This window comes from Sturnira hondurensis, unplaced genomic scaffold, assembly GCF_014824575.4.
Source record: "Sturnira hondurensis isolate 20B ecotype Veracruz unplaced genomic scaffold, ASM1482457v3 Scaffold0013299, whole genome shotgun sequence".
Classification (NCBI taxonomy): domain Eukaryota; kingdom Metazoa; phylum Chordata; class Mammalia; order Chiroptera; family Phyllostomidae; genus Sturnira; species Sturnira hondurensis.
Genome location: NW_028085930.1, coordinates 4,044,462 through 4,056,678, shown reverse-complemented (window position 1 = coordinate 4,056,678; position 12,217 = coordinate 4,044,462). Strand labels below are relative to the sequence as shown.

General features: G+C 38.2%; 1 protein-coding gene across 2 annotated transcripts in view; it reads left to right on the top strand.

The window, feature by feature from the left end:
* PPP2R3A (protein phosphatase 2 regulatory subunit B''alpha) overlaps window positions 1–12,217 on the top strand; it is a 158,531-nt gene that overhangs the window by 54,057 nt on the left and 92,257 nt on the right. Inside the window, exons 1-2 of one of the 2 annotated variants that reach the window (XM_037061228.1) lie at window positions 2,662–3,123; window positions 6,956–7,222. In XM_037061228.1, coding sequence (XP_036917123.1) covers window positions 2,992–3,123; window positions 6,956–7,222 — 399 coding nt within the window. In that variant the 5' untranslated portion in view covers window positions 2,662–2,991. Of the gene's footprint in view, window positions 1–2,661; window positions 3,124–6,955; window positions 7,223–12,217 lie in introns of those variants that run through there. The other variant, XM_037061227.1, reaches the window with a different exon arrangement.

Sequence of the window (12,217 nt, the reverse complement as noted above, 5' to 3'; positions counted from 1 at the left end):
AAAAAACTAGACACTGGATGGTGTGGCTCAGTGGATTGAGTGCCAGCCTGTGAATTAAAGGGTCACCAGTTCGATTCCCAGTCAGTGCACATGCCTGGGTTGTGGCCAGGTCCCCAGTAGGGGGCATGCAAGAGGCAACCACATATTAATGTCTCTCTCCCTCTTTCCTCCTCCCTTCCCCTCTCTCCAAAAATAATAAATAAAATCTTTTAAAAATCCTTAAAAATTTTTTAAACTAGAAATTATAGAACTTGAATAAGAATTAAATTAAAATTAAAAAAATTATAGAGATATCAAGAATTATACTGAATAATTGTAGGCTCTTAATTATCTTTCCCTACCCCTTGCTCCTGGAAGAACATCTACCCCCAAGTTTTAGAAACACTGAGAAAGAAAATACTAGATTTATGGGTTATTTCTTTAATAGTCATGGAATGCATTCCTATCATTTGGAGACAATTGAAGAAAGACACAGAAGTGCTTATTAGGTGTGCCATTTTGCTGCAGCCAGTGCAGTAAAGTCTCGGAGATTAGGCCAGGAGCAAAGACACTAGGTAAACACCACCACATGGCCGTCTTCTACCCCGCTATGTCATTATTTAAGAGTAAAAAAGCATTAATAACAAAACAAGCTATTAAACATAGAAAGAACCACCAGGTTAGGGCACAAAAGAGAAGGATGATAAAGATTAGAATTAAGATTAATTACCTTGTAATCAGTTTCTTCTCAAAGCTTATTTACAGTGACATTTTAAATAAAGTCTACAATTCCAAGTTACTGCCTTTTTTAAACTACTCTACCAGCTAGAGCCAAGATGAGAAAGGCTTTTTTAAAATTGAAATATAATCCACATAGTATAAAATTCACCCTTAAAGAACACAGTTTAGCACCTGCCTGCGAACCAGAAGATCGCGGTTCGATTCCCCGTCAGGGCACATTCCTGGGTTGCAGGCCAGTTCCCAGCAGGGTCCAGTTCCCAGCAGGGAATGCACCAAAAGCAACCGTACATTGGTATTTCTCTCCTTCTCTCCTTCTCTCCTTCCCTTCTAAAGATAAATAAACAAAAAATTTAAAAAAAAAAAAGAACACAGTTTATTGGCTTTTAGTATTTTCAACAAGATCATGCAACCATCAGCACTTACATAATGCTAGAACATTTTCCTTACCCTCCCCCCCCCCCCGGCAAAAACTTGCATGCATTAGCAATTGCTCCCCACCGTCCCCTAGCCCCTGGCAACCACTGTCTACTTTCTCAGAAAGGGATTGAAAAGTCACCCCCTGAAGCCACTGGTTGGTGTTGGGGAGAAGAGAATGTGCCTTAATTGAAAAGTATTAAATCATAAGTCCAAAGACCTAGTGCCATTCATAACAAACTGTTTTTGATGTTTTCATTTGGAGGTAAATAATGAAGAAGAAAAACAGTATTCTAGGCAAGAGTATATGGGAAGAAAAACAATGGGAAAGCTACCTAGCTCAGAGGGCACACGTGCAAACCCAGTGAGAGAACATCGGGGGAGGGGCAGAAGGGCAGTGAAGTGTCAGCCAGTGGTTTCTGTTGTAATCCTCCTTCATAGCGCAGATTGGGAGCATTCGGGTAAGATTTTGTATGAGTGGAGAATTCCACAGCTTAAAAAAGAAAAAGAAATTTGGAAACTACAGGTTTAAACATATAAGCCCAATGTACACATTATAAAGTGTTGTCAGAATGTCTTTCAGAAAATAAAGAAAGAAAAGCTAACTTAAGTGTAGGAAACAGTGGAAAACCAAAGAATTTAATTCCTACTAAATTAGACAAAGTTTCAATAGAAGAGAGTTGTAAGATGTTTTTGGTTTGGGATTTATTTGGTAATGCTATTTGGTTTACATTTTCTAGAGGGAGAAAGTAAATATTGACCGAGTGATGTGGTGGATTGAAAATAAATATTGAAGTCGAAATGTTAAACATGAGAGAGTACTTGAATAGTCTCTTGTAAAGAACTATATGAGGCAGTGCTCTGATACAGTGGAATATATTAAAAATCTGAGGTGATTTGTTTAAAGCTCCTTGAAAGAAAAAAGTCACAAATTAAAGGTGTATTACATCATTGCTATTTGATCAGCCTTTGTACTTTTATATGATAGCCAAATTGCACTCATTTATTTGTATCTAAAGCTGCTTTCTTAGGCATCAGTGTTCCGCTTTCCTAACTAACACTTTGGCAATAAGTTTTCAAATCTCTCCATATCTAGAATCACTCTCAAAAAGTATGTTTGATGACTAATACAGTCTGCAAACACACAAAAAGAATTTTATTTTCAAATCTGAAACCAAAAAATACCTTTGTATATACCATTTGAGGATGAAAATTTGTTTTTCTCCATATTTTGATGAGATATCTCTAGAGGGTTTTGGTTATTTGCTTCCCTTCAAATAAATAAACTATTAAAATAACACTTTTGAGTTTGAAGTGCAGCTTGTTCTTTTTTCATAGAATTAAAAAAATGGCAAAGTCAAAAATGCTTTAAGTGTTCTTTCTAGTTTGAGGAGAAACTAATTCATGTGAATCAGCACCTCACATACTCTGGGTTTAAGAAGTTAGCATTATCTGAGAAGTTGCTATTTTTAGGTTCACTGTAATGTTTCTAACTTTGGTGCTCAGAGTAGTGGGTGCTTCCTTTCCCAGAAGGCTCTGTATTCTCAACATGTGCAGGTCAATTTGACATAAAGCTACCTACAAGGAGCAACAGGGCCATTGCAGGCTGTGTTTCTAACTTGAAAACTATGAGCAGGTACTGGGAGCCACAGGCTGTACATGAGAACCAGCTGCATGTCAGTACAAGCATGGATTGTGGTCTCTGGAGGCTGGGAGAGCACAATGCTTGAAGTTAATTTCTTTGGGAGATAAGAAGAAAAAAATAGCTTTCTACCTAGCAAGATCAACAGCATATTAAATCTGACTGTCTTCAGAAGTGTGCTGGACAGTTGCTAAGTAAATATCCACTTTTCAAAGATGATGATCAAGGAAACATCGCTACGAAGGGACCCGGATTTAAGGGGAGAGTTAGCTTTCCTGGCAAGGGGCTGTGATTTTGTTCTCCCGTCACGGTTTAAGAAGCGGTTGAAGTCATTTCAGCAGACACAGGTTTGAAACTTGGGTGTTTCTTTTAAAATATTTTTATTACTAATAAAACCACCCAGTGAACTAACTTACAAATAATTTTACAGCTCACTTGATATTAGATCAAGGAATTAATCTGTGTCCTCTATTCAGCTATTTGCAGAGAGCTATTTGGGGAGAGATTCCAACAGGTTTAAAAATAGACCTTCTGGACCTGAGTACAGTACTCACATTTTTCTCTTGTAGAGAGGGAATCCAGTTTTAGAGACAATAAATACAACTTAACAAATATTTTACAATTTAGTGGAGAAATATTAGATTTTTTCATAGAAATACCTTTGAGAAACAAAAATTTCTGTGTTAAAAGTCTTGTTTGTACTTTGAACTAATAGGCTATGTTTGAGTTAACATACATATATCTGTAATGAATATTTTTAAAATATTGATTCTGTTAATTTTTTAAGGAAGAACTAATTGTATCTATAGACAATTCTGTGTGTGTGATATAATGTATGTAGGTAATAAAGGATGGCAGTTAACTCCTGGGTGATAAGAGAGTATCCTCAGCACACTGTGAGATTGGGTCATTTCTGCCTGCGGTGACTGCTTCACAGAGCCCAAGCTAACTTGCTTACACCCTTACGGCCGGTGTCTCACAAACGAGAACCTAACACTGACTACAGTACAAATCAAGAGCCGTACACATGATGGCCATCCAGAGCCCAGTAAGAAACCACAGTTTCATAGTTATTCTCACCCAGAGTAATTTCACATTATTTGATTGGGCCACATGAAGTTGTTTTTTTCTTTTTAATAGCTCAAAAATGGTCAAAGATTGGAAATGCCACAGTGAAAGGATACTATTCAGAAGGAATATCTAAATGATACTGTTTTCTAAAGGGAAAGATTGAAATGGAGAATTGAGATAGTTTACCCAGCTAATTCTATTTTAGTGCTGCTCCTAGACTTAAGTGGAAATGAGCAGATCCTAAACTTGCTGGTAAGTTTGGCAAAATTTATATTACTGTGTTTTATTCTACAATATAATATTTGTAAAGAGTCAGTTTTATTAAGCTCTACATTAAGTTTTTAATTATGTGTCTCCCATTAAATTCAGTGATACACCTGAAAGTTCAAAATAAATGCATTCTTTTTTATTTTCCTTTTAAAGTACTAACATCACTTTTATTAAATGTGTATCAGCCAATGAATTAATAAATAGTTGTCTGCTACATGTTAAGTACACTAAGGAAAGTAAGAGACTATCATACAATCAAATATTTTCCCATTGAAATAAAAACTTTGACACATAGCCAGGGTTTGTTTTGAATGTCACTTATTTCTGTCAGAGCAAAAGTATAGAGTCAACACTGGAGGCTTTCCTCTGAACCCTCCCACCAGCGTGTGTTCACCAGACTATTGAGTTTCATCCCCACTGGCACCAGTGGTCTCTTAATCCTATGGTTAGAACTGCTCTGGATGTCACACCACGAGAACTATTTTCGGGAAACAAAAAAAGAATGTTGATGATTAGCATACCTGTCTCAAAAATCTCAGTTAGCATAGAAAAATAGAAAGGAAATGGCACTAATGTAAATGACTTATAGGTAAAGCCCTTGAATTGTATGCCTTATTTTAGAGGTTTAAGAACATTTTCTACTGCTGCTAGCTCATAAAATGAAGTAATAATATTTGCATATTTAGCATTAATGCAGAAAGAAATGTTTATTTAGAATAGATTATCAATTTGTTAAATCATAAGTAGTTTGTAAACTTTAAGTTGCTTTACAAATGTGATTATTTCATTTATTATTGAATCTGAAGAACCATGTTTAATGTTTTGAGATTCCCACCTTTTGGCTCATTTTCTCAAACAAGAACATATATGTGACCAGCTCTATTTCAAATCTTTACCTGTGTAATTTCCTCACTCCTGTAATTTCCTGTAATCCTCACAACAACCTTCCAAGAAGTAAGAATTTTAATTTGTTTTATTACTGAAGTTCTAAAAGGTTAAGTAACTTTACCGAGGGCACAGGGCTAGTAAGTTGTCACTGTTTTTTGTTAAGTTTTCCATCTTTCACTGGTATCGCTTCCCTCTGTGCCATTTCTTTCTTGACGACTGTTTTATATGAGTGACATCCTGATACTGCAGCAATGGCTTGGTGTGACCAGCTGGACTTCATATCCTCACAGCACTAATATATGAGCAGACTCCACTCTATGTATTAATGTCAGATATTAACATGAGAAGAGGGTCATGTGTAACAGGAGTAGGAGATTCAATCATATTTATCACATGTTAATGTGAATGAAGCCTATCTTCCTATAATATTCATATTTTTCAAGGGTAGCTAAGATTTTTATCCTGAATCTAAATGTGCTATAAGCTCTTATGTTCAAAGGAAATATGATATCAGCTCTACTTACAGATAAATTATTTTGTTCAAACTTTAGGGATGGCTTTAGGATACTTTAAGGAAGAAAAACACTCAAGTAATACTTTGTGTTCACAGTGAATTTAAAATAAATCTAGCTAGTCAACAGTCATGCCATGTGTCATACTTTATGCGGCACCTAATACAGTACCATGCTCATACTTTATTTTCTAATTTATTTTTATTGTATTTTTCCATTACCATTTAGTCTCCTTACACCTCCCTTCCCACCCCATAATCACCACTACTATTCAGTCCATAAGTCCTTTTTTCCTTTTTGCTCGATCCCTCCACCCCCTCACCTCCCCCACCTTAGCTGCCATCCTGCTCTCTGAGTCTGTCTCTGTTTTGCATGTTAGTTCAGTTTGTTCACCATGCTCATACCTTATGTGGCACTTAATGCAGTACCTCACAGCCTTGATGGATAATTGGTCAAAATTAAGAGTGGAAGTTAAAACTCTGGAAATCTTCATGGAATCTTTTTGCTTTTTCTTCTCGGAATCTCAGAACTAAATTTAGTCTTCATTGAAAAAATAAACTTTTCTACCTAAATGTTAGTGTATCTCCCCTCCACTTTCCTTAAATCATGGATCATCTTAATCTCTCCATTACCCTCCTCCCTTTTTATACTGTCTTTTATTATGTCTGTTTATTGTACACCACTTTGAATCCACACCACATTTTTGGAAATGAGAATGATATAAATGGGTTAATAAATTGTAAAGGTAGTCTGGCTGTGATTAAATTAATGACCATGATCCTTGCTGGTTACGATGTACCAAAAATGAGAGAACTTTGTATCTTAGAAAATATGGCACACCCTGAGTAGCAAGTAAGTCAACCTGGTAGAAGATACAAACAAAACAAAAAAGCTTTAATTTTCTTAACAAACACTTTCTCTGCATCAAGGATTGTCAGTGATTCTGACACTGACAAAGTTAAACTGGGGAAGAAGGTGAAAGCACACCCCCTCCAATAGATCTTAGATCTATATATTTAAAAAGAACTCATTCCATCTGCCTGTCGAAGAGATGGACATGTACAGAGAATCTAAGAACAGTCTTCAAAAAGAATTTACCAATCCACTTCCAACAGACTAAGAATACACCTCGAGGTCCTTAGTATGTCAGCTGGCATTGCTCTTAAATGTCTGCCACTAAGTGATGGGGAAATATATGTTAGGATTTTTAAGCATAAATTTACATAAACTTGGGTATTGACAGATAATTCATGTATTTTATTTAGTACAGATAAACATTCCTTAGAAACATGCTTGCCACCCTCTATAGTAGAGTCGGCTCTTGATCTCTACTGTCTCAGATTGTTATGTATTGTTTACTTCCTATTACTGGTGAGAACTTTCAAGAAGTATATACTGTTTATAATTTTGGGGTCTCATAGTCACATTTTCCTTCCAGGTTCAAAATAAACCAGAGAAGAAACCTGGAACGCCACTGCCACCTCCAGCCACCTTTCCCAGTACCCCCCAACCTCTTTCCCCTGTTCCTCATGTGAATAATGTCGTAAACGCACCATTGTCCATAAACATTCCACGGTTCTACTTTCCTGAAGGACTCCCAGATGCCTGCAGTAACCATGAACAGACTCTAAGCAGAATTGAAGCTGCTTTCATGGATATTGAAGATCAGAAAGCAGATATTTATGAAATGGGGAAAATTGCAAAGGTAATGTAACTACTAAGTGATGTATAATCTTCCTTTCTCTAGAAATCCCAGTCTTCCTCTCTTCACTGCCTGTTTCCTCTCTGTTTTTAAGCATGCTGAAAAAATTTTTTTTCCATGTTGAAAAATTTATTTGATCCTGATATATCTTAAGCTATGGTCCTATTTCATGGAACTCTTAAGTTTGAAGAAAACCTTAGTGGACCTCTCATTTAGCGTTTCATTTAATGTAGGAATTCCAACCATGACATCACTGACACACAAATTCATTCTCTGCTTGAATGCTTTCAGCAACAGGAAACTCACTATCTTGCCAAGCAGCCTGTTCCATCATTAAATATAGGCTTACTTGGTAGAAATAGTTCCCTTGTGTTGAATATAAATCTTTTTTTTCGTTGTTCTCACCCAATCATCATAACTCTGTCTTAAAGCCAAGCAAGGAACCACCAGGCTAGCTCAACACTAATTCTACTCAGAAATAAATGGCTTTTCAATTAGGAAATAAGTCTCTGATACTTTCCAGTACATCCAACTGTGTTTAATTTCAAATCTTAGCTCCTAATGCCAGAACTACTGTAAAATATTTATTTACTGGATTTATAACTGTAGCCTCTTCCTAGAACAAGTAACTTGACCATTGCATTGTATTTGATCATGCCATTCAGGGATTGCTATCATCCATAGCAGTACTTTCTTTTGCTTGTGTTTTATTTTTATCATGCACTTGTGTTGAAGAGTCACATCATATCTCAGGACTTAGCAGTGATTTCAAGCTGTACTTCAAGAGACAGAGGGGTTTGGTAGATTAAGGGCTACATGTAGAAAAGTAGGAGACCAACCAGGAGGTCCCAAGACGCCATGCAAACTTACACTGCGAATGGTTCCTCTGCTTTTAGAAATAATACTTGAAAGTTTGAAAACATATTGAAGATAAAACTCAAATTCCCTCCATCGCTATTCCCTGTCTGAGTCTGACCCACTCACCTCCCCACAGGCCCGTCTCTGCATTTGGGCTCTCAGTTCTCCCCTTCAAAATAGGCTTCCACTCCTGCCAAACCCCACATCACCTGTCCTTTTAAGACCTAGTTTCCATCCTGTCTTCGGAGAAGTCCCTGAATCCTCACTCCAATCACACCCTGTCCTTTCCCCTGCCTCTGACCTCAGAACATTTGTTACTGCTGTTACATAATTTGTAAATAGAATGGCTTTATGGGAAATTAAAAGAAATTCTTTCTTTTATTTCCCCCTTCTTCACTCCTAATCTTAGAACTTGCTTGTTGGTCCCTTAGATGTTTCTAATAAAAAACAGACTCTTTCATTCGAGAAATAAGAGCTCACCTGTTTCCACGCTATTTTACACATGAGGAAACTGAAGTTTCACAAGTACTTACCTGAAGTCACAGAACTGGTAAATGTCAGGAGACAAGTCCCCTAACTCCTAGCACAGTGCTGTTTCTACCATGTTTTCTCCCCTGAACATGTGCTAACATACCATTAGCTAATTTCCAATTATTTCCACCCTAATAAATTATAACTTCTTTCAGGGCCTTGGCATTTTCTTAATCAAAGCTTTGAGAAGTGGCTGTTGGTATGAACCCAAGATGGTAAATTATCTAAATGGGCTGGAACTATGAATCTAAATCCAAAAGATAGAATTTAGCAAGGATGAATGGAGTCTGCATCCGGAAAACATGTTAACCGCATAAGTGCCAAACAGTTTTTCTAACATGACAACAGTTTGTGAGAGAGACGGGAGATTTTCATGGACTGCTTCAGGCAGGCAGACAAGGAGAGACAGCCTTGTCCAGATGAAGGGGCGTGGTGGTTCCCTGGTGCTGTGCTGGGTCACCACACCTGGAGAGCCAATCCACAGGATTAGTGCCTCACTATCAGAGACCTGCTTTCTGCTCTGTCTTGAATTCAGGTCCTCTGGATCCACCTTCCTCCTCTGAATATTCCCGATCCTTGACTGAGGAGCCTGATTTGGCCTTTCTGATCTGCCTCCACCAACTGTAATCCAGGTATCCCTGCCCTGCTCTACCATTCCGTGAACGGGAGAGCACAGAACAGATTCAGAGAAGAGAGCAGGAAGCCTAAGGTTGTCAAGGGAGGTCAGGAAAGAGTGTAACCAAGTCAGGGATGGGTCTGTGCATGCTGGGGAGTCAGAGAAAGGACTTTGCTGTTTACAGACAGTGAGGATCGATCTGTATGTCATCAGGTAAAACTGCCAGTGTTGAAGCCGACAATACAGAAAAGTTGAAAAAGGTAGAAAGCTGTATTGTTTACCATAGTAACAGTCATTTGTGTAACAATTTACTGTCTACCCAATCATGTGGCACAATAGCCAGTATACATTCATGTCTGGTTAACTTGCCTGAATTGTACTTGATTATAGACCTAAATTCCATTTATGGGTGCCAGGCATTGGTGTTCATTGCTCTTTGACCTTCATTTTTGGCTCGGGTAGCAAGGTAAATTGCTCCTACCTTTAAATTTTTAAAAACAACATTGCATATAAAAGGGAGAATGGGTGTATTGTGTAACCATCTCACAAGATATCACAAGTGTATTGGTTTGTAATTTTTGTTTTAGATGACTGTATCAGCTCATTTTATTGGACCTGGTCTATTTTTAAAATTATTTATTATAAAAATTCATTTAATCGCATCCTCTATTTAGCCAGTCCCCATTAAACCAGCTTTTACTTGGCTATGGCAATCTGTTAACACTCACTAAGCCATCCTTATTTTCAACTATTTTTACTGTGCTCTCCGCTCTTCTCTGCCACTAGGCAGTGAACTCTGCACCTGCATCCCTTGTACCCCGTGTGCCTGTGTTCTCACAAAGGGTGGTCATTTGAAAGGGAGAAGAAAGACGACCTTTAAGGGACAATGAGGGGGGAGGTGGTTGGAGCAATAAATGAATATTTTTATGGATTCTTGTGTTTATAAAGCTATTTGGAAGGCCAGCTTGAATTTGCACTCGACTCTTAGTGACACTTAAGTATAGTCGTACAGGCTGTGATCTGTTTTTTAAGTGCAAAGAAATCTCTTTGCTCATGAAATGTTCATCTGTTGGTAAAGTTTAGTTTACTCATCTTTGACCTCAAACAGCCATAATCCCTGGAGGGATTAATGCCACATCTGATTAAATTCCCAATATGTAGTGTGTACTTTTCCCCACAGTTTTAAGTGATGATGGAGAAGAACTGAGAGAATGAATCTAAAATGGACAAAGGCATTAGAGTATAGGAACAGAAACTGAGGGACAAAAAGAAAAGCATTTGTCAGAGACCAGATCTCTAGCAGGTTGGTCTAGACCTCAACGAGGTTGAGCTAGAAGCCTCCTAGTCCATTCTAGCAGGAAGTTGAGGAAAAAGAATGAAATTGTCTTCTGAAGCAAGCCCTCCAGCCCCTGTTCTGGCTGATGTAGCCTCATCTTGACCCATCAAACCTGTGGCCTGTCGGGTACCCTCTCTACCTTCATTTTCTTCATCAGCAGAATGGAATAAAAAAATAAATACCTGCCCTCTTCTGCATGGGGCATGAGGACCAAATGAAATAACAAGATGAAACATTTTAAAATATTAAAGAACACTGCAGATATTGGTGATTCTCTCTTCCTGTGTGTATCATTAAACCACCTTGCTTTCAGTTCTTTATGTTGTGAGGCCATTGGTAGATCAAATTATAGGTGTTAACCGGATTTTCTTTGTTCCAGTGACTTTGATTACCACATTGACTCTTGCCTGCTCCAATAAACCTAGTTTCCTAAACCCATTTTCTGTATCTCCTTATATCTTCCCACTTGTCATCTGTTCTCTTCCTTTGTAAAAAGCCCTGACACTGGCTTATTCTCTTCTCTGTTATAAAACTCTCTATTTTGTTTCCCTCAGATTAATATCATTTATTTTTTTATTCTTACTGATCTCCTGATTCCCTTCATCTTAATTCTTTTTTAAGCAGATGCAGGTGAGCCATACTTTTTCTTTTAATAATCAAAGCACAGTGTCTGCAGCCCTTGCCATTCACTGCCCTTCCCGTTTTTTCTTTTGGCATTTTTTCCAAGGGCCTGATACCCTAACACTTGTTTACTCAGGCACCCCACTGTGAGCAAACAAGCTCAATCCTTTCCAATCTACTTCAAAACATATCCGTTCTCTACCTTATCCCTTAGGATTTTGCCTTTGGGTCATAATAAATTTATAGTGTCAATCTCTCAGTGACTTATTACTCCTTACAAGCTGACATATATGCATTTAACAGGAGTCTTGTGCAGAAAAGACTGTAATCCAAGGGAATCAAGTTGTTCAATAGTGGGAGTAGCTGCAGGAGAGGTAGTAGCACACAGCCCTTAGAAGTGTTTCAGCTGAGGCTGGTGACTGCTCAAGGTTGAGCTAGAAGCCTCCTAGTCCATTCTAATTCTGAAAAACTCATGCGTGGCTAATGGTGGGAGTTGCAAGTCACTTCCAACCTCTCCCCATACTTTCTGTTTATGGCTCTGCACCCCACCTTCATAATACAGGCTGTTCTTTCAGCTTTCCCAGCGGTTGCCAAAAGCCTATAATATCTAGGAGCATTTTCTTTGCACCCCAGCTTTCTGCATGAAAGGGAGGATTGGGATTGGGGAGAATGGACTTGACAGTTTACAACCCAAAGTATATTAATTGTGAGCTTTGTACCTTGGCAGTCGTAATTTACACAATAAAAAATCCATGTGGTTGCTAAGCAACACCTTTCCTCATTCTTGACCTCAGTGGAGGTATTTGAACTCTGGACTTAAGAAATCTTAAATTCCATCCTGCTTGCAGAACATGCTTTAGTGGCCCTGCCAGGAGCAGCCTACTATTTCTGCCCTGTACTTTCCTCCCTAGGTTTGTATCTCCCCTTCCATATCCTCCTCTCTGACATGAACCCAGCAGCCTTAAGTGTCCTTAGCACTCGCAGCAGACTCGTACTCTTCAGTCTTTGGGGGGATCCCCATGCCTAAGACCTCACA